Here is a 24705-nt window from a genome sequence, read left to right as displayed (position 1 = left end):
TTCTGGTCAGTGTGTTACAAAAATGGATACATTGACACTGAGGAATCGGATGTTACTGTGTAGCTACCGAGATGGTTAGGCTATGATGATATGATACAAAGTGATAGATCAAGGGAGGGATGCTGAGTGGGAGTGCGAGATAGCTTTCCCATGTGCGTAAGGCACAACCCTAAAAGCTGTAATTTAATTAACACACAAGAATAATACATTCCATGATTGAAATGAAATGAAATGAAATGAAATGAAATCTATATTTTACCCAGGGTATCTGGGCTAAGCTCAAGAACTTGTTTCCAGCCAGGCCCTGCTCATAGAACACATTTCATCGTAGTGGTTGATGCCTTGTTCAAGGGCATTTCAGCGGTGGTAATTTTAACGTGTCGGACGGCTGATTCGAACTGGGAACCTTCCGGTATCTAGACCGCGCCGCTATCCGTTCGGCCACCGCTGCCACATTCCAGCTTGTTGCTCTAATGTCCTATAGCCATGTGGGGCCCTAGCTCCTTAACCGAGGAAACAGCATGTGACTCAGCATTCATTACTGGATGACGAGAAGAAAACATTTACACTTTTGATATGGAAAATATAGGTAAAAGAAATCACACCTGTGTGAAGTGACGTGCGCTCTAATCATCGTACATCATCGTACATAATCATCAAGAATGGTGGTCCCTTATTGGCCAAGGGTTCCCACCGACATACATATGCCCATTTGCTCAGAGCCTCAGACACAATGCCGTAAATTCTCCATTCATTGTCAATGGCATTTTTAATGTTTGTTCAGACAACACAAACATTCTCCGTTCATTGTCAATGGCATTTTTAGTTCAGACACAAACATTAAAGCTCACTATAGGAGGGGCTAGTGCCCCTCAACAAATATAATGTTTTGACCCGACAGGCCGGGTGCCCGGCCGGCACCCCCGAATTCTGGATGGCAATGCTATCAGACCCACTCCACTCCCCTCCCCAGCTACAGCGATGAGGTCACAGGTGGGACTAGGGCACAGGATAGATGACATAGCAGATCTCTGTGGCAGCTCTAGTCTAGAGACCAGTGGTTCCCAAACGTTTTAGCCTGTGACTCAAAAGGGAAATGATTAGACATTCGCCCAGAACCTAAACTATACTGTTCTAGACAAACTGCTCACTGGCCTGCTTGCTAAACTACTTGCTAAACTACTTGCTAAACTACTTGCTAAACTACTTGCTAAACTTTGATGTGCTGTTGCCTGTTAGGAAAGCCAAACATACAATACTGATTTTGAATAATATTGAAATTAATGCAGTGCAGTATTGGTTATAGGCTCGTAGGCCACTCATGTCATAGGGTGTGTTTGGATATAGCGCACTGTGCAATACAAACTAGTAATGCGTGAGTGCGCTCCCCTTTTCTATATACTGGTCGCAGTGGCAACTGGCAACATGGTTGAGTTATGGCTAACACTTGCTATGCATCACATAGATAATGCATTATTCGTGCGTGCGTGCACGCACGAATGCACGCAAAGGAGGGCAGCCAGATCAGGGCCTTGTTTGGTTCAGCTGGACGCACGCACGCACGCACGCGCACACGCACGCACGCATGCGCACACACACACACACACACACACACACACACACACACACACACACACACACACACACACACACACACACACACACACACACACACACATTCTCCTTTTGCTCATGGTTCCGCACAGGACACGCTCATCGCCTCACAGAACAGAGGGAAGTACGACAGGAACCGGAACTGCAGAGTGAACAATAGGCTGCCAAAGTTCTTGTGCCTCCAGTTATATTTCAGGCTCGCTTTAGTTCTCGGCTACTATTTCTGTCAGAGAATAAAACGAATGCATGGTCCATGATGCCAAATTTGAGTGATGTCAAATCTGTCCAGAGCCACAGAATATGTGATAAGTCTGTATACAGAATGTAGCAGTATATCCTATTAAAATGAATGGAACGAGGGTTGTTCTCTGGCCTATAGTGAATACAGTGGAGTATTTAGTTGGCACCCCTTAGCTGTACTTACAGTTTCTTAGCAGTTTACGACTGTGGCTCAGGAGGTAGAGCAGGTCGTCCAATGATCCATGGGTCGGCGGTTCGAATCCCGGCTCCTCCTGTCTACATGTCGAAGTGTCCTTGGGCAAGACACTGAACCCCAAATTGCTCCCGATGTGCTGGTTGGTACCTTGCATGGCTTCCGCCGCAATCGGTGTATGAATGGGTGGGTGAATGTAATGCACAATCTATGTAAAGCGCCTTGGATAAAGGCGCTATATAAATGCACCATTTACCATTTACCATTTACATTTTTTTTAAATAATTTTTATCCCACGATTTTGTAACCCATTTTTCACCCCTGTGTACATTATCTAATGTGATCCTGGGCTCTACACACCCTCCGCCAACCTGGGGAGAGCAACGGACTTGAACTCATGAGTGTCCAAGTTGCTCCTTTACACCTGACAGGGGGGAGTTTCCCTGGTTGGACATAGCGCGTGGAAGGAACACGTTATTCCAACCAGTTCCTTTCCCCTCCATCAGGCGCCCCGGCTGGCCAGTGGGAGGCAGTTTAGAGACCAGGATTACTGCATGTTTTTTTGAGGGTACCTACCCAAGGAACACAGGGAGAACATGCAAACTCCACACACAGAAAGGCCCTTTCGCCAACCCCGCCTCGGGTATGGGCACTGATGACGCGGAGGAGAGGACACGCTGCCAGCGCCCCCATCGAACCCAGGACCTTCTAGCTGTGAGGCGACAGCACTACCCACTGTGCCACCGTGCCCGTGGTTTATGATTACATGACTGAAATCTATCCATCTGTGTCTTTCTTAGAGGTGGTGACAAAACGTGTCTGCAACACTGACCATGCCCTTTAACTGTTACCTCGACTGTGTGTGTGTGTGTGTGTGTGTGTGTGCGTGTGCGTGCGTGTGCGTGAGTTAGAAGTTCATTGAATTTGAGGACACCCAGGAACAGGAGAAGAAGGACCTGCAGATCCACGTGGATAGAATGGAGTCCAATGCTCGACAGCTGGAACTTAAGATCAAGAACTATGCAGACCAGAGTAAGTAGTACCAGCATCCAGCATGCACTTACACTTACACATGCACAGCCACACACACACACACACACACACACACACACACACACACACACACACACACACAGTGTGCGGCTCCATCACACATCATCTCCGTATAATCTCCACCTTCCATACAGTCTGCAGTGTTTCGCATTCGTTAAAGCACAATCCGCTATGTGTAAGTCACACCTCCCTAATGCTATTACTGTAGTACCTAGTACTACCTATACAGTCAATGTTAATGCATCCATTTGTGTACAAGATTTAATTAATAGTTCGAGTTCATTTAACTCAGGATTTTACTGTGGACCGAATTAGTCTCCATGTGAATGTTTTTTTTCTGCATCTGGCTTGCCTTCTGTTAGACATAATCTGGCTCTGATAGATGAGACTTGTACTTACAAAGTTCTTATTTCTCTCTCTCTCGCACGCACGCACGCACGCACGCACGCACGCACGCACGCACACACACACACACACACACACACACACAGACAGACATAGACACACAGAGGGAGTAATATTTAACGCGATTATAGGGTCTCTAGTTACTGGCATCCTCTTAACATGGCGGCACAGTATCACACGTCTTATTGGTGGATTTGTGAGCGGAGCGACTTGATTGGCTCTTACTTGTGGGAGCTAAGGGATCCACACAGCAACCGGTCCACTTTCTATTGGCAGTGTTAAAGTGAAGCATTCATTCACACTGGCCATTTGGGGGTGGGGGGGACAGTGGTGAATGCCGGCCTCTCCTCTGCTTCGTCAAACGGCATTCGTTTTTTCCACGCTTAGCCTTTTGTTGAAATGCAGACAGATGCATGCTTGGTAAGGCGTAGGCACTGGTACTGTTTCCTTCGTTCTGGAAAATCACATTTGGGTGTCTAGTCAGTTCCACGGACATGAGAGTCAAATGTTTTCTTATTGTCAGCCAATATTCCCCCATAAGGAAAATGCAGTTCATGCTGTATGTGAATAGTCACTCACTGAGCCTCATCCACGTGATTTGTCCACCGGCGAGTCACGATGACCCGCCTTACCCTCCTCAGTGAATGGTAAATGATTCATTGGTCTAAACCGCTGCACCCACAGAGACTGCTCCCTACAGGCATTCCCCTTCCAGGACAGAGTCCACTGCTACTGGAGGCTGTGACTTCTATTATGAGAAACTATCACTGCTGATAGCTGTAGAGCACTGGTCAATGAAACCAGTTCACCAGTTCTTCAGCTAATTGTATTATATAATAAATAATATGTTTTATCAAGGTCTTAAGTGTGTTCTATGTCGGTGTGCTCTGTAAAGGAATACACTGAGAAATCAGAGGCCCTCTGATGTCTGAGCTACCAGCGTATTTCTATACAAAGCACTTTCTTACAGGTGTAGTAAGTAAGTGATAATTCTGTTAAATCTGTGTTAAATAGCTCCTATTTAACTACTTGCATCTGCAATCCTGCAGATGCAAGCTGAGTTGCAGGCTATATTAGTATTATTGAAATGGAGATAGTTGAAGTCTTCATTTTGTAATTAGCAGCCTGCCAGGAAAGAATTTGTACATGGTATTTAATGACCGCTATGTCAGTACTCAGAACATAGCTACAATCATCTATCTAATGAGAAATATCTATTAATGGGCTCTTTGCTCACTTACAGTAGGAACTTGGAAGGATAGCCAAATTGAAAAGTTCATTCAAAGTCAATTTTCATAGCCTTTCCCCGCTTTATGTAGTTCATTATGTCTAGCTGAATTGTGACGAGTCATGGTTGTGTAATAAAATGACTGTAGTATTTAAGTACAGACACGGATAGGGATGACATCAGACAGCATGAACAGGCCTTAGCTGCTATAATTGATACATCCATGCTGTGTAATTGTGTGTGTTGCAGCATATGTCTGCCTGGCTTAGTCTAAACCTGACATACTAATACGGGATTAGGCACCTCCTAAATCGGCCCCCATTCAAAATTATTTGAGGGAGATTACCCCATCTCTGTGCTCACAGTCGCCTGCTTGTAGAGTGAAGTTATGCCGGTGTCATAATGCATTGGCACGTGTGCACGCACGCACGCACGCACGCACGATTAGGGCTAAAATTATTAATTGGATAATTACTAAATCTTTGCCCCTTTTTTGCCCCAGTTTCAATTAATTCCCACACCCCCCCCCCCCACCCCCCACACACGTTTGTGTATTGTCACTGCTGTTGTATCCCGGTGAGGAGCCCCCACCGGGAGGATGTAGAGCCAGTAGGAGAACGTGTAGTGACAAATATCACCCTTCCCGCCTGGCTTCTGTCCACCGAACATAGGCCAATTGTCATGACAAAGCCGGATGCACCACTGTGGATTAAAAACCCCTGGGTGGCTATCAGTATTAAGCCATAATGGCTTAATATATCACATAGATTAATTTAATAAAAAAATAAGTGACGGATTAATGCATTTTGAAGATACAAAAAATATGTAATCGTTAGCTGCATCTCAAAAACATAATGTATATAAACAGGTGGACACACACACACACACACACACACACATACACATACACACACAGAGGCATATGCCCACGAAAAGTGCAGCTACGTACTTTCACATTGGACACATTATTATTTTTGGCTAGTACTCAAAGGAGCATCTGTACGTATCCTGCCACAACGTTATGCTGCTTTCACACGGGCAGATGCAAAAGATACAAAGCTGCACAGTGTATTTGCAGTCGTTAAGCAGCAGGAGGATCCCACTAGCAGCAGGTGTCCGTTTATCATTAGCACAACCACAAACGTCCAACACATATGAATTACTCACCTAATGCTGCAGGTTCCATGTTTAATTCCAACGTGTGTAACCTACATTGTTTAAGTGACAGATCATGCATGGCTTTCATATTGTAAATAGCCTATGGTCGCTAACGTGGCGACTAGCACTTTGACAGCTCATCCATCGTAGCTTGTTTACAACTGAAACGGACTTCCTGTGCAGAAACTTCCTCATCAAAATAAGAGCCACTTGTAATGATTAGTCAACACTAGTTTTATTTCTAAGTCTACTTACAGGACGTTAACATCTCATTTGAATGCCTTTTGAGTGCCTGTCAGCAAAGACAAAAGCGATCTTTATAATCTTAATACTTAGGCACAAACCAACTATTTTATATGAACAATATTGATGTAACTAAGAGATTCGACGAGTTAGCTATATTTTATATACAGAGATTTAGAAGGAATAAGCAAAAGTCGTGATGCGTTCCTGCGTTACATGCTTCCTGCGTTACATGCTTCCTGCACGTTTCTATAGTAACTGCGACCTGCAGTCGCAATACCATAGCACGTCTGATAATGCAACTGAATGCCCTGTGTGTGCGTGTGTGAGTGAACGTTGTGTTGTCTCTCAGTTGGCAGGTTGGAAGAGCGAGAGGCAGAGCTCAAGAAAGAATTCAACTCCCTCCATCAACGACATACAGAGGTGAGGGGGAGGGCGAAGGGGACAAAGGAAAAGATGCAATACAAAGCTTTAATAGGAATGTAATTTCTTTTTAAATTGCCAGCTGTTTATATATCGATTTATATCGATATACAATATATCGTTCCATGCCTACTACCTACCATTGAAGTAACATTGTCCTGTTGTGTTCTCCACAGATGATTCATAACTACATGGAACACGTAGAAAGGATCAAAATACAGCAGCTGAACGAGAGCGCAGAATCGGGGGGGCTGGGTCGTGTCAGGTGAGACCACGCCCTATGACTGTGTTTTAGAAACACTTCCCCAGAAGAAAGAGCATCTCCACAGGCAGATGGAGCTAGTGACGAGAGCAAGGAACAAATGTCTGTTTAATGACCATTAGTTCCCCAAAAAAACAATATTTGAATGTCAAATATCCGTCAAACGTGGGGGGACATAAATGCACATTTGAATGTGAAAACATATATTTGCTGATGGTCTTCAGTTCAGTGCCGGACAAAAGAGGCTGGTTAAGTGGTTATTGCCTCCACAAGTCTTGAAACTTACGCATGGCGGTGTAATCACTATCGAATCCTTTGTAAATTCATTCTTTTCAACCAGTGCTCAAATGACTGTCACTTTTCGAGCTGTACAGTATATTTATGATACTGAAACACAAGCAGGATTAATGTACAGTACCTGTCAGGTAGGCTTCTCGAGTCATCATTTCACATCAAGTAGAACTATCAGAAGTCGGTGTAACCCCAATTTAGTTGTTTAATCAATTCCCCACTGCTGTTGTATCCTGCTGACTCACCTGCCAGTGAGGAGCCCCCACCGGGATGATGCAGAGCCGTCATCTTACTACTCCCGCCCCTTCACTGACAGGGTAAGGAGTACCCGCCCCAGCCTGTAGGAGTACATGCAGTGACAAATATCACCCTCTCCTGAACACGGACGGGCCAATTGTGTAGCTCAACAAAGCCAAATGCACCACGGTGGATTTCGAACCTGCAACCTCCGCAGTGGTGCATGGGCAGGCAGATTACCACTGCCCCGATTGTTCTCGAACAAGTAGGCTGTTGTGCGAACCAGTTCTTACATTCATGCATTATGTGTTTCTGTGCCAAAAAAAAACATAAATTAATAATAATAATATTTGTCTATATTTGGTTGTCTATGGCCTGTGGTTTGTTTTGGTTATAAAGACGTTTTAGAAGGATAGGGTCGAGTGATTGAGAACAGAATCTTTTAGAATGTTTATTTTCTTTGATCACCACCATCCCACTACCAGAATCAGAGAGGTGACGTCACTGTGTGCGTCAGCTCATCACAGGCTGACCAGAACTCCACCTGCTCTTCATCACTCTGTCTATGATCTAGGCTTATTATCCCGCCCTCAATGTCTTCACATATTGTATAGTTAATATAAATTCAGGGACATTTCAGCCACCTCTTTTGACCATTAGGCCCGCTCTACGCAACATCATCAAACAACGACGTGCACCTATGGTAACATCATTCGACGGGCCACAGGTTTCTGCGTTACGCTTTTTTTATCCCTTCTTTTATTTGCGCTAGAGCTCGACCGGCCGATAATCTGGTCATCCTTCCTTTCTCTCCAGGAAAGAGCGCCCCCTTTCCCTTGGTATCTTCCCCTCACCCGGGGCGGGCTCCATGCTAATCCCCGACCTCCAGGCCACCAGGGCGGAGACACCGAGCACGGAGGGCTGGAGGTTCTCCGACGCCGCGCAGCCTCGCTCTAACGCCAGCCTCAAGGTGGGTGGACGGTTGCCTTCTGGTCCTCGTCCAAACATGGACCACATCACCACACACACAGTAACACAAATGGACCGTGGCTCCATTCATTTGGTTGCATTTGTAGACTCTCAAAACGTTTTCACATCTAGATTAAAAGTCTAAAAGCAAGGTGTGTAAGCAAGACGGTGAACAACGTTAAAATGATCCGCACACTTGCCCGCTTGCAAGGTACATGACACTATTTATTAAGAAGCAGCGTTTCGGTCACACGCGGCCTTCCTCAGTCACAATTCAAACTCTCTCCAGAGCGCGTGTGTAATAAAGGTACACATGAAAGTGAAATGAAGACGAATGTTTTACATATCAACATAAATTCAGATGGTTGTTGTGGAATCCCAGTCCCCAGCTGGGTAGCGGGAGTCCTTCTGCAGAGCAACCCCGCAGAGGAGGATGGCCTTGGTTCCAAGAAAAATAGAGAGCCTTTGATAAGGACAGAGCGTAGAGTTTTAGTAGTGATTTAACAAGGCGACCTCTGTGTTCACACATCCTGTCTCTCTCTCTCTCTCTCTCTCTCTCTCTCTCTCTCTCTCTCTCCCCCTCTTTATCCCCCTCTCTCTCTAACACACACACACACACACACTCCCTCTCTCTCTCTCTCTCTCTCTCTAACACGCACACACACACACACACACACACACACACACACACACACACACACACACACACACACACACACACCATTGAAGGATTGGTGTATGTGTTCCCCAATTAAGCAACCAGAGTAGAGTATTAATGTCTTGTGTTATGGAAATTCATAAATAATAGGCCTTCAGATCAGTTTATTTAGCTGGATTACTAGAGGGTATGTTTTGAACTCCCCCCATACATATGGTATACAGATGTTTGTACGCATACTGTGCTTAAAAACATCGTGTTGGTTATCACCTCTAAAGATGGTTTTGTAATGTGCTGTCCTAAGCAGTGACAGAAACCAGCTTTTACCAGTCATTGAGACCTTGAGGGAGATGCTGGTATTTCATCCCATTGCATGTTTCTTCAAACTGGGACAAGAGCTCCGGGGCGCAGTGCACTATGGGAGCTGTGCCACTGTGTCTCGTAGCCAGTCACTGGCGGAGAAAGAGCACAGCTGGAACGTGATAGGCTGTTATGTAATGAGCACTATAGGAAGTTCTTTGTTGAGCCGTGGCCTTTTGAATGGCGTCCCGGTGACATACAGTAAAATACATATTTACGGGTGGCGTTCTTTGACTAAGTACTGGCCAATGATGTTCCTGGTGTCATGATGTAAGCATAAATCATTCCATCATTGCTTTTGACACTGGAAAACGTATTCACCCTAAATCATTGCAAATTGCTTCATACAAAGCTTCATATTACGTTCACACTGAGATTTGCTTGCTATGCCGAAAACAACAACACTTTTCCATGTAGTTCACTAAGGGCCGATTCATACTCCTATTTTACCGCTGTTTCGGCGCTGTAGTGCCGAAATGATTTCGGCTCGTCAGAAATTTTCAGTAGCACCGAAGAGCCGACTTTAGGACGGTACCCGCCCCCCCCGAACCTCAAATGACGTCACATTGTAGGCTCTACAGAGCCGAACCGACATTTATTCGGCTCTAAAATAGGAGTATGAATCGGGCCTAAGTCTTGTCCATTGCCGGAGCAAAAGAGATTGCTGCGACACGGTCAAACAACACTACTGCGACTATTAGTTTAACACATTATAATGTTGCCTAGGGCAGAAACCTCTTATCTCCAACATTTCAACTTCACACTACAGCGGTAGTAGTCACAAAAATATCCGATCTACAAGCTATTTTTGCTATTTTTGTCCTGAAAATCCTGAAATCCTGAAAAGTAACAGTTTTGGCCATTAATGATGTTTCCAACGATATGCAACGCCATCCAGCAACGGATTGTGATAGCCAGTCAGATTTGAATAATAAAAGAAAACAACAGGTCCAACTGCTCAACCACAGCAGAACACACAACAACAACAACCCATACCTGTCCGTTGTTTTGCCATCTCTCAGTGTGAACATAAGAAAGGGCTTTCACGTCTTCTAAACATGATATATTGTTTTTCAAATGGATGACATGCATACATATCCCACAACAAGACTGTTAAAATCTCATCCGGATGCCTCTGAATAAGAATTGGCAAATGTGAAATAATGACTAACAGTTCTGACTTTCAGCCAGCAAGCAAAGCACACACATACATACACAAGCACATTTACGGTACACACGCAGACAATTCTTATATCGATATACAGAGAGAGACACATCTGCTCCATGCACCCCTGCTGAATTGCTTCCTTAGACATGTGCCTCATTGTAACTGTCTCCCCCCCACTCCCCCCTCCCAAGCAGTTGGACTCGGACAATCCTCCACAGAAAAGGGAGGGTAAGAGTACCCAGGACAATGCTTGGGGGAATTCACTGGCAGAGGACTGCAAGGTAGATGGGTGAATGCTGACTGGTAGAAGTACCTGACGGCACCGTGCTTGCGTGTGCCACAAGCAGCGCAGTGTTTGTGTCTGTGGGCTTGCAGTAGAGTCCTCCGTTATGCTGCTTTCATCTTTTCAACAGCATCACTACTACATTGCTACATGCAACCACGCTCTGCATTTGGACCAAGTCAGATCTTTCCAAATTCAGGCATACAGGAAAGAATGTGCCACTTTGAGTAACTATCAGTAATTATGTTGCAAATGGGCTGGTTGCATCTGGCTGTTTTGACGTGAAATTGCATGGTAGTTTATATTTTCACATGCTATATGTCATCATTTGGCTCCACGTTTCTACTTTAGCTTCACAGCTAATTATATTCACGATCATATTAACATTTCTCAACATTCTTTCTTTCTTTCATCAATAGTTAATAGTAGTGGTTTATATCTGTGTTGTTTTTGTGAGGCACTAGGCCGTGTCTTTGCTATTTCCATTCTTTTTTCTGTTCATGTAAGTCTTTTGTCGTGGTGTGTCAGTGATAGAAGATAGAATGGCGCACCCCACTGTATTCATGGATTATGTTTCTAGGTTTATCTGTTGATTCTGTGGACGTCTGTCTCTGTACATTTCTCCTTCCGTCTTCCAGTCTGTTTGGTGCTTCTGTGCTTTGTCTCTGTTGTTTTTCCACGTGTTTATTCTTACCCTCTTCGGATTTCCAATTTCTGAGCAACAGTTTTCCATAGCTTAGCTGCCTAGAGATATTGGTGTTTCATTTAAATACGATCCTCCAGGATTATAAGGAACTTTATCCCGGAAGAAAAATCTTTGCAAAATATTTAGGGGCATTTTCTCACTAGTAGTGCTTCTGCAATGAGTTATGTTGTAGAAATTGGACTCTCTTATTCTATGTGTACAGTGATACTGTGTTGTGTGTGTGTGTTTAGTGTAATTTAGTTCCTTTAATGCTAGTCTCCCAAGCTCTAATGTTCAGCCTGCCAGCTCCCATTCTTAGCTATATTGTCTTGTGTTGTGGTTCCTTTGTCTTGTGCACCCTGGTGTCCCAATGGTAACAGGTCAATTGGGCACCGTGGACATCGGGGCACCTCGATGTAAAACTGGCTATTTTGTCCAAAATGTTAAAGAATTAAATATTAGAAAAAATATCTTAAGTAAAAGAAAGTAGTACACATGATCATTATATGCTTAAACATTTGACAATAAGGTCTACTATTTCTACAATTGCTACAAATTGCATCACATATTTAATTTTTTTAACAATTTGGACAAAACACCCAATTTTACATTGAGGTGCCCACTTGACCTGTATCCGTCCCAATGTGTGCTTCTTATGTCTTTGTTTTTGTGTTCAACATTTGGCTGTGAAAAGTTAATGTCAGCATTGGGAAATATAAAATCTGTCTGATCAGCCCCTTGCCCTTTCAGGATGAGCTATCGGACTTCAGCGGCTCTAAATCAGCCTCGGACATGGAGAGGGAGGATGGGAGCAGTAAGAACATGGAGGTGCAGGCTGCCCCGGGGACCCGCTCCATCTCTGTGGGTAAGTCAAACACCTAACTAGCAACTAGGGCTGTCACCATTACATACTTAAGTTGCACAAATAATTGCGATTAACGATTACATTAACGGTTACATTTTGGCATTGAACATTAAATATGAATAGATTGTAATTTTCTGTATGGCTTATAGGCTTCGTAATCACAAAGCCTAAAAGCCTTCGCAGATATGAAAAATTACTTGAATATACAAAGAAATGAACACCCTCACAAAGCGACGTGCTTATCAACATGGAAACGATTGATGATTATGCAAGAGTAATTGCGATTATATCAAATAATTGAGATTAGACAATGATGTACTAATTGTGACAGGCCTACACCTAACATCTAACAGCTACACAGTAAAACTCTGAGGTGTTGAAGGTCATATTTATAACATTTCTATTATTATTTGCTCGTACCCTCTTTTTTTCTCCCTAATTTAGTTGTTATGCCAATTGATTCCTCCCTGCACACATTGATGTGACTGGTCACTGCTGTTGTATCCGTGTAGTGACACATATCACCCTCGCCACCCGGCTTCCTTCCTTAATGAACAATTGGGCCAATTCACCCTTTGGCAAGTCCCGGCCCATGGTTGTGCCCCTCTTTGCACCCATTGGTGGAAGTATGATTGTGAAAGAACCATTTTTTGTTTGCCTGCATAAGCATGCAGTGTGTTTTGTTGGGTAATGTACTTTCTTTCCCTAAATGGAACAATTGAGGCAAACATAGTTGTTGCAAGTGTGATATCTAGTAGCTCAATGCAGTCTACTACTGCACCTGTAACTCCGAGAGTGACCAAATGGACCTGTACGGTGTGCATCTGTTTACATTAGCGCACTCTCTGTTTTTCCACATGGATAAGTGAATGCTGGGGATTTGACTGTGTAGTAATTGTTTGATCATCAGAGCGAGAATCAAAAGCAATTTATTTTCCATGTACAATAACAGGTCAGTTCACTTGGTCACTTGTCCTATAATCTCATTGATTGGTTGTTGTGGTATTGGTTGTGTGTAGGTCTGCCTGAGAAGGAGGAAAGCTCAGATGTGCAGGATATCATCGAGTCAACCCCGGAGCTGGACATGGATCTCAGTGGATACAAGGCATCCAGGTAGTGCAAACAAACAACCGACCCATAAACGAACACAGCACAAATGTGCACATACTGTACAATGAAAGCGCGTAGTGTAAGGGTTAGATATGGGTTTGGTGTGTTTAAGAATGTGAGGAGACATTCACCACACCTAGGCCACTTTTACATGGCAACGGTCTCCAGAGAAAACGGCAAAGTCCCAATGCCTTCTCATTTTTTATTCAGCTTTTACACACAGACAAAAGAGTGGCTGAAAACGCACGCAAAACGTAGCAGGTGGCTAGGTGGCGGTGGCGCACTGCCAGATAGACCCGGCACACAAGCGTACTAGAACCACTTCTGCTCTACTTACTATTACAAGGCTGTTTGTTGGTTTATATTCACCAATGCAGCAGCTCGCTAGTCGCTACATTTGTATTCGTAGGATGAGCGGGGCGAGGGAGCGCTTGCTCATTCTTGGGACTCCAAATATCGCCTACGGCTCTGCATCAATGTAATAAACATAAGCGTTGTGAGCCCACGTGAGCCATGATGTCACACGTTTTGCGGATTCATCGCTTTGCCCGTTTACATGGAGATGCCAGGCGGAGAGTTTCCAAAGATTTCCACTCTGGAAGGAATTTCTAAGCGTCTAAACCAGGAAATGTCGCATCACGACTTTTGCTTATTCCTTCACACACACACACACACACACACACACACACACACACACACACACACACACACACACACACACACACACACACACACACACACACACACACACACACACACACACACACAATGCATGCATGAACATGCACTTAGAGTACACGTTGTTACTCTGTTTCTTAGTTAGAAAACAGAGTTGATTGTTTAATTTCCTTGTCACGATGATCAATGAGAGAGGTTCGTTGTGTGACTTAATCGCTTAATTTCCTTGTCCCGATATGTAATTATAATGAATTGAACATTTAATTTCCTTGTTGCATTGCCTGGCGGGGGGTGAGGGTTGTCTGATCAGGGGTAGCAATGCAGGTCCTGAATGCTTTTCTAAATAGTGGTTTTGATTGCCTCCACCCCCCCCCTCTCTCTCTCTGTCTGCACATTGCACAACACCCTTACATCCCATAGCCTAGAGAGGCTATCATGCAATTTCCATTTGACCAAAAGAAACATACACTGTCACCACACCGGTCGATGAGCTCACATGTAAACGTGCACGCATTGGTTTTGCTCACAAACCATGCTGTCTTGAGTCGTAGTCCAAAACCCTGCAGGGGACCCCCCCCCCCCCCCCCCCCTCCGTATTTTGCTAATGCAAACAACAACAAAGCCATGTCCAGTAAGAACTGATCTGAAATGATTATTCTTCCAGCACTCCTACCAAAGGCATTGAGAACATGGCATTTGACCGCAACACAGACTCCCTGTTTGAGGAGCTGTCGTCTGCAGGCACGGGTCTCATAGGGGACGTGGATGAAGGAGCTGACCTGCTGGGTGAGTTTACACAAGTTACAGAACACACAGGCAGCCACCATGGTCCTGTCAAAAGCACATGGCACTGTAACGGAATAATGGCGTAGCACTTAGCAGGTCTTGTTATATCTCTGATTGCTATTTTGTTGTACTGGATGGATTTAGGTTTTCACGAAAAACAAACATCTGGGTGAAGTCAGCCAGTGAAGGACACTGACACATATGACATTAACATTGTCGACATCTCCTTTCTTTATGCTTTAGTTTGAGTTGAACCGTACCTGATCAGTTATCCTGCTGAACGCTTTCATAATGTATAACGTAGGCCTGTTTCCTCGTGGTTATGTTTTACCAATCAGGCAAACGATAGCTAACCAACTGGAATTAATGGTCAACAATCAAACTCACTATACTTTTACCTTTATAATCCCTCTATAGTTGAATGAAACGAAGTCTAAAATACAGCTCAGTCACAATGCTATAAACTTTATTATCCCATATAATTATGCTAAAGATGGCGTGTATAGTCAACATGTATTTATTTAGCTATGCTCAATAGATATAGGTGGAAACAATACGCCAGTCAGTCAACACACCATATTTTCTTTTTCATTTCAGAAACTATAATTATAGTGACGATCTGAGCGCTATATATTCAATATAGCGCTCACATGTCACTATAATTAATTACCCTTGCGCAGCAATTACACTGTCCATCTTTGTATTGAGACAATAAAATAAATACGACATTAGCGTTATATATTGTCATTTTTATATAGAGGGGATACATTATAGGGAAGGAGGTCTATCGCGTTGGAATGATTCATGTCATTAATTACCCTTGCGCAAGGTGACAAGAGCAGGAATGTGCAGAATTATTTATACTGATTGATTCAATAGTTCAAACACAATCAACACAATAACAATCGAATGGATTTCTGATTGGGCTATTCTGCACATTCCTGCTCTTGTCACCTTGCAACTACGATGCAAAAAATGTGTATAAAGGATTTGATGTCACACATGCATGCTTGTGATGTAACACCAAACATTTCAGGCCTACATGGTAATATTCGTTCAAAAACTATAGCCTACGGTACAAAATAAATGTAGGATGTAGCATTTATTCATATTATACACAAGTCATTTCATTGAAAACAGCCAACAGGAAATGTCATGCACAGCTCAGTCACAATGCTATAAACTTTATTATCCCATATAATTATGCTAAAGATGGCGTGTATAGTCAACATGTATTTATTTAGCTATGCTCAATAGATATAGGTGGAAACAATACGCCAGTCAGTCAACACACCATATTTTCTTTTTCATTTCAGAAACTATAATTATAGTGACGATCTGAGCGCTATATATTCAATATAGCGCTCACATGTCACTATAATTAATTACCCTTGCGCAGCAATTACACTGTCCATCTTTGTATTGAGACAATAAAATAAATACGACATTAGCGTTATATATTGTCATTTTTATATAGAGGGGATACATTATAGGGAAGGAGGTCTATCGCGTAGGAATGATTCATGTCATTGATTCATGTCATTTTTACACTGTTCGTTTAGCGTGCCCTCCGAAAAATAAAGTAAAAATATTTTTGATGCGCTGATATATGAAATGAATATGCGCGACATAGTCACAATGCTATAAACTTTATTATTCCAACATAATTATGCTAAAGATGGTGTGTATAGTCAACATATTTCTTTTTCCGTTTCGAGAAATAAAGTCAGACATCGTTATTTCTGCAAACCGCATATAAGAAATATAACATCTAAAACAACATTTAGTTTATGTAAGTTTGTAATGTAAGTTTGCCTACATGTGGACTTCCACATGTAGGTTGGAATGCAAATGACACATTAGCTTGAACAATGCCCGTCTCCAGCCGGGAGGAAGGTGTGAACAGCACGGCTTGTGGGGGAGAAAGGGTGAGGGCTCTAAGAGCGGTCCCACGGACCGCAAAAGAGCAGACATTTTAGTAGAATTATGTCTAAAATCATATTTCCAAAACGTTTCAGATGAAAAAAAAAACAGAGATGGTTTGAATCGAACATTTAGAAAAAGTCATGCAAGGGGAACTTTCTCAGGACTTCATGGGCAAAGAAAATCCACTTCAAAATTTCAAAATCGGTCAGCCTGACCGCTCCGACGCGCTAGTGTTAACAAGCTGAATTTGCGGCTTCTAGCAACTGTAGCAATGCTACCAGCCGCAGTTAGGTGCCACAGCAGCACTTACTCTACGTTTGACTAGCTCTTATATTATAATAAAACAGAATGTTAGCCTTCTACCATTGCTGCTAACCCCATCTCTCTTTCTCCTCTGTGTCATCCTGTGGCTTTTGTCCATAATCCCAGTGGAGTACTCTGGTGTGTATGACCTCCAACCTCTCCTTAGACAAAATGTTTCTCTTTTAAGTTCCCTTTATAGCCAATACTCTCTGCCCCACTCTCTTTCTTTCTTACATATCCTCCTCTCATCTCTACAGTTCATAGCTTCTTTCTGTGTTCTGCTTCATAGCGGTTGGCTATCAGTTTAAATGCTGCACAGCTTAAAGCTTTTCAACTGACTACTTGTTTTGGCACATGCTCCATCCTTCCAAGCTCACAGAAGTGCTATCGTTGAGGCAATGCTAAACAGGCGCTTGAATGGAGGTTTTTTTATATCGGCTTTATATTTGGATTTTTATCACGGAGGCATAAAGTAGGCCTGACTCTTTTTCCTTTGACAGATTTAACATTGTGCCTGTGATTTTGTTTATTTGTTCTCCTACTGACTCTGTTGTATCTATAGACTCAACAGCCTCTCTTCCTCATTGCTTATGGAGTCAACAGCTAAACATCTATAGCTCTGGCTCCTCCATCAGTTTATCCATTCCTCTGTCTCACACTCTCCATCTCTCTCTATCTATCTCTCTTTTCCCCTCTCTCTCTCTCTCTCTCTCTCTCTCTCCGTGCTTGACTTGGATTGCATGGTTTTCTCAGACCTTAGTTTGCTTGGTAAGACCTCACCCGCTCTCTCCATCCTTCTCCAGTCCAGTGTTGTGACGTGTCTTGTGTTGTTCTAGTGTTGTGCTTGGTTCTGTATCTGTACAGTAGCTCCTTTATTGTGAACCCTATACAAATATCTGTCCCAGAAGATATTTCACATTCCATGTTGTGTCAGTGTATGAATGAATTATCTATACTTGCACAGCTTCAGTTGGAATGTAGTCACTCCTCTAGCTCAGGGGTTCTCAACCCGTGGGTCGCAACCTCTCGGGGGGTCGTCAAATTATTTTGGGGGGGTACTTTTTTTGCAACTGAATGGCTGGAAAATGGAAATGAAGAGTTTACATAGTACACATAGTACATGCATAAACTTTCCTTAATGATTATATCTGGTTTCAGTATTAATTTATGATATTTTTTCTTTATTATTAAGGTCCCTGCACACTAGACGCATTTTTGGATTTTTAGCTGTGTTTTTCCGTCTGTTTTCCAAAAAACGCGCCCAGTGTGCAACCACCTTTAAGGTTATTTTTACAGTTTGTATTGGGGTGGAGAGGGGGGGGGCGGGGGTCGCGAGACATGCCCAAAGCATTTCTGGGGGTCCCCAGCCAAAAACGTTGAGAACCCCTGCTGAGTCTAGCTGATTGGTGTGAAATAACTTGTCATTTTTGCCTTCAATAAAATCCCAATACTGTAATGTTTTGTGTTCAGGTATGGGCCGTGAAGTTGAGAATCTAATTCAGGAAAACACGCAACTGCTGGAGACAAAGTAAGTGGTAAACTATTCTGAATCCTTCCCCATCAGTGTTTAAGGTATTTCATACTTCCAAACCTAAGTTGAAAAAGGAAATAAAATAAAAAAGGGGACGATATGAAAATGTCATGTTATGATTATTGTGCCCAAAATAATTGCAAATAAAACTTTAAAAAACAAAAAAAAAGTAGTTAAAAGTACAGTGCCAACTCAGATCCAGTGGATGACGGACAATTTCACAACAAATTAAAATCTCTGCGATATGATTAATGTGAGCGTTATTACTATATACTATATTTAAGTTGTCTTACGCCTGATTTGTTTGCGCCAAACAAACACGAAACCTTTTATTATCCCTTCCTTTCCACAGGAATGCTCTGAACGTGGTGAAGAATGACCTGATCGCACGCGTGGACGAGCTGTCGTGTGAGAAGGAGGTGCTAGACGGGGAGATGGAGGCCTTGCTGCAGGCCAGGTCCAAGATGGAGGACAAGAACCGAGAGCTGGAGGAGGAACTCAAGAAGTCAGTCTGAAAAACAACAAGCATTCCAAACCTCTGTGAACCACTGTTGATCTTCACAGAAATGTTTGATTTAGTCATAGTCTTTTTAATACAATTCCATTTAGTTCTGAGATGTTTACTTTTAGTCTAGTTGACTGAATACCATGAGATTTTAGTCAACTAAATTGTATTTTGGCCGGCCGCGATTAAAATTCCTGATTTATACTCAGCTGACGCAAATAGCAGATCTACAAGCTCACAACATGTCGGAGCTGTGCTTGTTAGATCGGCTATTTTCTAAGCGTGACAACCGTACACAACCATGCATAAAATGATTTTCTTAGTTCTACTGAATCTCTTCTTCACTAGTCCCTACCTATGATTCTAGTCTAGTTTTTATTTGTTTAAAAAACGGTCAGTATATTTGACCTGAAAAGAAAAATGGAAGCACGATCACGCAGCAGTTGTGCAACAGCTTACTTTGACACTTCTGTACCCTGTCCTTCCTAAATACAACCTATAAATAAGGTCAGTTTATTTAGTCATAGTTTTAGTCATCTTAGTTTAGATTTTATTCAGTATTTATTTAGCTTTCCTCACTGCTTGTAACTGCTGCCCTGGGAAACATCTTTATTGTTATTTTTTATTAATAATGAAAGTATGAACATGTACATTAAATGCGTGATCTTTTCCAGAGTTCGAGTGGAGATGGAGGAAGTGAAGCAGAAATCTAAAGATGATGAAGATGTGAGTGTTTTTTATGATTTAAAAAACTGTTTGACACCCCCCCCCCCCCCCCCACACTTTTGTCAGTACATATTCAATACAATATGCCTACACTTCAGGTTAAGTGAAAGACAGATGAACATGATATCATGGTAATTAGGCATCTGTGTGCCATAGGTTCGACTCATCTCTCCCCAAAATATATAAAAAATAAAGGCAAAAGCCACAAAAAAAAGAAATATCTCATTACTACTTCCATAATTAACAACTTACTTACTATATTTATTACTTACTGTTACTCCCTGAGAACAATATTTCGTTAATACTACTTGTTTGTTATACGGCCTTTGTTTTAACCGTAATCAATCACGGTAAGTGAACATAAAAACAAATGTATGTAATTGCAATGACATACTGTAGGTGTATTACAGTAACACGCTTTGGTCTAAACAATGTACTCATCACCGATTAAACCCTCGAGTCTTAGTAAAACAGAGTTACAACTGTACTTGCCTTGACCGCTTTTTCCCCTTTGGCAGTCGACACCAATTTTTTAAGGCTGTACCCTAGACCTGTTTTTAGGATTCGAGCTTCGGCAGGGATTTTCAAGCGGACGTCCGAACTATCGTTTGAATGAAGAAAAAAACAATAACCTTTGAGCACCGAAGGTTCTTCCGAGTGCTTTTTACCAAGCTGCAATTCATTATATATCCTTTGGGGGGCATAGAAAAAGGGTGAAGTTTAGTTTCACATCACAACGTGTCGCCGCCCATTAAAAGGTTTTAAGCACCAATAAAGTAATAACTTGTAGCTACTAAGCTAGCCTAAAGCGTCTTTGAGGATGTCTACTCAGAAAAGCGCTATATAAATTCCCGATATTATTATTATTATTATTATTATCAAGAGCCTCCATGAAACAGACAGTCAACAGCGTGGTATGTGCCACCGTCTTTTTTGTGTGCAAATAATAATAGGCACATCGTCAGACAAAGCGCTCTCTCTGGCCAATAAGAGAGAGAATTTGATCTGTGTCCTCCTGTCCATGCACAACTTTCAAATTATTGTAAACACAACATGAACATAGTACTACTGTGATTCAGATATTCCTATATATTTTTAGCTTAATGTTTGGGAACATCCTTACAATTGTCTTAGACAAAAATAGCTTATATACCTTGTAGTTTGGAATTTTGGGCTAATGTTCCCCTGGAATATGGATGCCGGGGTTAAAGTGCAGCATAACGCCTCCCTTTTGCGTGTGTGTGTGTGTGTGCGTGTGTGCATGCTTGTGTGTCTGTCCATGTGCATCTGCCTGTGTGTGCCTGTGTGCATGCTGCCACAGAGTGATGTGCCGACTGCCCAGAGGAAGCGTTTCACCAGGGTGGAGATGGCCCGTGTTCTGATGGAGAGGAACCAGTACAAGGAGAGGCTGATGGAGCTACAAGAGGCTGTGCGATGGACAGAGATGATCAGGTGATGACATTGATTGATTGATTTGATTAGATTCATGAAAATGTGGTTGTGGCTCCTGAACTGGTACCTAGCCATTTAAAATATAAGCTTTGAAAGATGCGCTGCGACCTTGTGTATCTGTTATTTTCGGACATTTTCTAAGAATCTTGACAGAACTACTGGTTTAGAAGGTATTTTTGGAATCAGCCTTAGGTCTTAATGGGTTAACTATTTCAGTTTAAACTCTTTCCTGAACACAACCAATTTTAACTGTATATTACAACATTTAACCATCCCTAACCTAATGTTTAAACACAGCCATTTAAAACCTTATACCTGAACATCAATTCAACAAGGTTTGAAGGAATGGTTAAAGAAAGGGTGATAAAAATAAACATTACAGTTCCTGGGCTACAATTGTCGGTTTTGGATAACTTTGCCCCTATGTAAACTGCTGTCTAATATGTTGGACAGCATGCTGCAGATGGCATGCTGTCTGTCCCCTGACTTTATAAGAAGCAGTCTACTAGAGAATGTCTTGAAATACACGGCCATTATAAAATAATGTAATGCCATAACCTTGTTTTCTCTTCCCAGGGCCTCTCGGGAGAACCCTGGTCTCTCAGAAAAGAAGAAATCCAGCATCTGGCAGTTGTAAGTCCCCTCAAATTAATTTGTCTCACTGGACTTACTTTTTGTTTCTTTCTGAAATATGCTTCTCTTGCCGTATAACGCCCATTCCAAATTAGCAGCTGTTAAATTCCCTCTTAAAAAATATGATAAAAAAACCTCTTCACATTTCCTTTTCTGTTTGTTCACGGGGATGTGCTGTTGAATTGGCAGCATGAGGTAATCTCAGTCTGTCTTTGCCCCCAACATCCCCCATCACTTCCTCCGTCATGGATAACCTGGATCTGTCCTTCTCCATGATGTTTTCTCTCCATGCTTCAATCGCTGTTAAAAACAAAACAGAAAACAAAACAACGCAGACATTGACTGTGGTTTCACATTTGGTATGATTGCTTCCAACCGTGCAGCTTCAGCAAAGTTTGAATTTGATATGCCAAAGTTGAAATAAAACAGAGAACAGAGTACAGAGAACCCCTGCCCAGGCTCCCTGCATGCCTAACATTATTGTACTGTGATTGGTGGTGGCAGTGGGTGAGTCTTGGTTTTCTGCTCCGTTCATTCCCTCCTTGCTATCCCCCTCTTTCCAGACTCCTTCCCAATTTTCTGCCATGATCTGAAAACTCACTTCTTCACTCTCTCTGTAACCCTTCCTGCCACCTTCCTCGTTGATGCTAACGATAGACCAAGATATGGCTACCATGCAGACATGTCTTGGCCATTCGTTCTCATGTTTTTGTTACTTAAGTTCGTTTGTGTGACCACAATGTTAAGAATGAAATCTAGATGGCATGTTATTTAAACAGATACTACAGTAGGTCCATCGTTTACCTGGTATCCTTCATTTAAATGCACACCTTGTTATTTCGATAGCATATTGTTTAGATAGATGCTAGATTCTTGGTTTATTGTCTTGGGGCACTACCCTGCATTCTACTGTATGTGATTACCTTGCTCATTATTTGTAAGTTCGCTCTGCATAAGAGCGTCTGCTAAATGCCCTAGGTTGTAAATTGTAATTTCCCGTTCTCTGTCTGCACCGCTGTCTCTCTCCCTCTGTCACGTCCCGGGCCTGGACCCCTTTAGCTTCAGCAGACTGTTTAGCTCCACCTCCACCACCCCCCCTGCCCTAAAGAAGGTGGAGGCCCAGTCCAATGTGAAGTACAACGCCCCGGGCAGCCTGGTGAAGAGGAGCAGCACCTTCTCCCAGTTCCCTACCGAGAAGTCCAAGACCTTCGACTTCCTCAATGAGGAGTGAGTATATACCGCTGGAATCTTAACCCATTAAGACTGGAAAGGCATCGGTTGTGTCATTTTAGATTTGAACCACTTTAAGAGATTCAGCAATGCATTGTGATTCGGCCATACACAAATCGTGAATCGTAAACGAATTGAATCGTGAGGGCAGTGCCAATGCACACCTCTAAGCGTTTAAAGTTTAAAGATGGAGTGCCACAATTTTTGTATTTTTCCAGTTTTTCATGTGTCTATGAGGTGACAGTACTTCATTAGACACCCTGGAGTCATTTTTATGTGCAATGGTGTATTAACTTTTTATTTAGGGTTAAACCCTTGACAGTCAAACGGGCCAATGAAATAAACAGTAATATAGTGACATCACATTATCAGCCCCTCCCCTAACCCCTCCCCCTTTATCATACAACTACAGCTGTGGGTGCGGCTTCAGTTCAGGTGGATCACCACCCACCAGGCATACTTAATGAACTGGTGGGCGTGTCCACATAAAAGCATGATTTTAACAAATACTGTACACTTTTTGGAAAAAATTCTTCCTCCTTATATTATAATAATACCTGATGATCATGTTTTAGGGTGGAAAAGAATCATGGCACTCCATCTTTAAAGTTTTTGCCGTATCCTCACAGCCTACATGTTGAGAATCACTGGGCTAACCGATCTCACCTCGCTGTCTTCCCCAGAATGGACCCATGCAGCTCACCCTCCCGCAAAGAGCAGAAGAGGGCCCAGTACAGACAGGTCAAAGCTCACATGCAGAAGGAGGATGGTCGGGTCACTGCTCACGGATGGAGTCTGCCCAGTAAATACAAGGTGGGACTGGGAGGCCACGTTCAACTAGCCGGGTGCAAGCTTGTAGATCTGAGGGGAGACTGTGGCTCAAGAGGTAGAGCAGGTCGTCCAATGGTCCATGGGTCGGCGGTTCGAATCCAGGCTCCTCCTGTCTACATGTTGAAGTGTCCTTGGGCAAGACACTGAACCCCAAATTGCTCCCGATGTGCTGGTTGGTACCTTGCATGGCTTCCGCCGCAATCGGTGTATGAATGTGTGTGTGAATGGGTGAATGTAAAAGCACAATCTATGTAAAGCGCCTTGGATAAAGGCACCATTTACCATTTACCATTTATCTGCTAATTTTGCCAAAACATTTAATTATTTGCCTATTATAACATGCCCTGGAAAGGGTCGGTTGGGTTAGTTCATTTGGTTTAAGTGTTTTGTGTCTCTAGAGATCGAGCGGCGGAAAGTGTGAGAAAATGCCCGGAGTAATGCCACTCGGGTAATGTTTCCAGCTTGCTCGAGGGGCACAGAACATAAAGTCACTCTGCTAATCTGCCAGCACATTCAAATGTAAATGGATGTTCTCTGTGGCTCTGTGTTGGTTGCACCCTGACAGGTGGTAAACGGCGGTCAGCCAGAGAACAAAATGAACTTGCCAGTGCCAGTTTATCTTCGACCTCTGGACCAGAAAGATGCTTCTATGAAGGTAC

At 42.9% G+C, this 24705-nt stretch overlaps 1 protein-coding gene across 5 annotated transcripts in view; it reads left to right on the top strand.

Annotated features, from left to right (window-relative positions):
• spag9a (sperm associated antigen 9a) overlaps nucleotides 1-24705 on the top strand; it is a 45740-nt gene that overhangs the window by 1068 nt on the left and 19967 nt on the right. For 4 of the 5 annotated variants that reach the window (XM_079521700.1, XM_079521697.1, XM_079521698.1 and 1 more), the window contains exons 2-17: nucleotides 2959-3079; nucleotides 6487-6557; nucleotides 6734-6822; nucleotides 8164-8317; nucleotides 10697-10783; nucleotides 12221-12335; nucleotides 13355-13448; nucleotides 14788-14909; nucleotides 18609-18666; nucleotides 19022-19174; nucleotides 19849-19900; nucleotides 21222-21352; nucleotides 21929-21985; nucleotides 23045-23212; nucleotides 23899-24028; nucleotides 24612-24701. In XM_079521700.1, the coding sequence (XP_079377826.1) occupies nucleotides 2959-3079; nucleotides 6487-6557; nucleotides 6734-6822; nucleotides 8164-8317; nucleotides 10697-10783; nucleotides 12221-12335; nucleotides 13355-13448; nucleotides 14788-14909; nucleotides 18609-18666; nucleotides 19022-19174; nucleotides 19849-19900; nucleotides 21222-21352; nucleotides 21929-21985; nucleotides 23045-23212; nucleotides 23899-24028; nucleotides 24612-24701 (1692 nt within the window). The remainder of the gene's footprint in view (nucleotides 1-2958; nucleotides 3080-6486; nucleotides 6558-6733; nucleotides 6823-8163; nucleotides 8318-10696; nucleotides 10784-12220; nucleotides 12336-13354; nucleotides 13449-14787; nucleotides 14910-18608; nucleotides 18667-19021; nucleotides 19175-19848; nucleotides 19901-21221; nucleotides 21353-21928; nucleotides 21986-23044; nucleotides 23213-23898; nucleotides 24029-24611; nucleotides 24702-24705) is intronic. The other variant, XM_079521699.1, reaches the window with a different exon arrangement.

This window comes from Electrona antarctica, assembly GCF_951216825.1.
Source record: "Electrona antarctica genome assembly, chromosome: 14".
NCBI lineage: Eukaryota > Metazoa > Chordata > Actinopteri > Myctophiformes > Myctophidae > Electrona > Electrona antarctica.
Note: the sequence above shows the minus strand (reverse complement) of the source record. Positions and strands in the feature narration are given on the sequence as shown.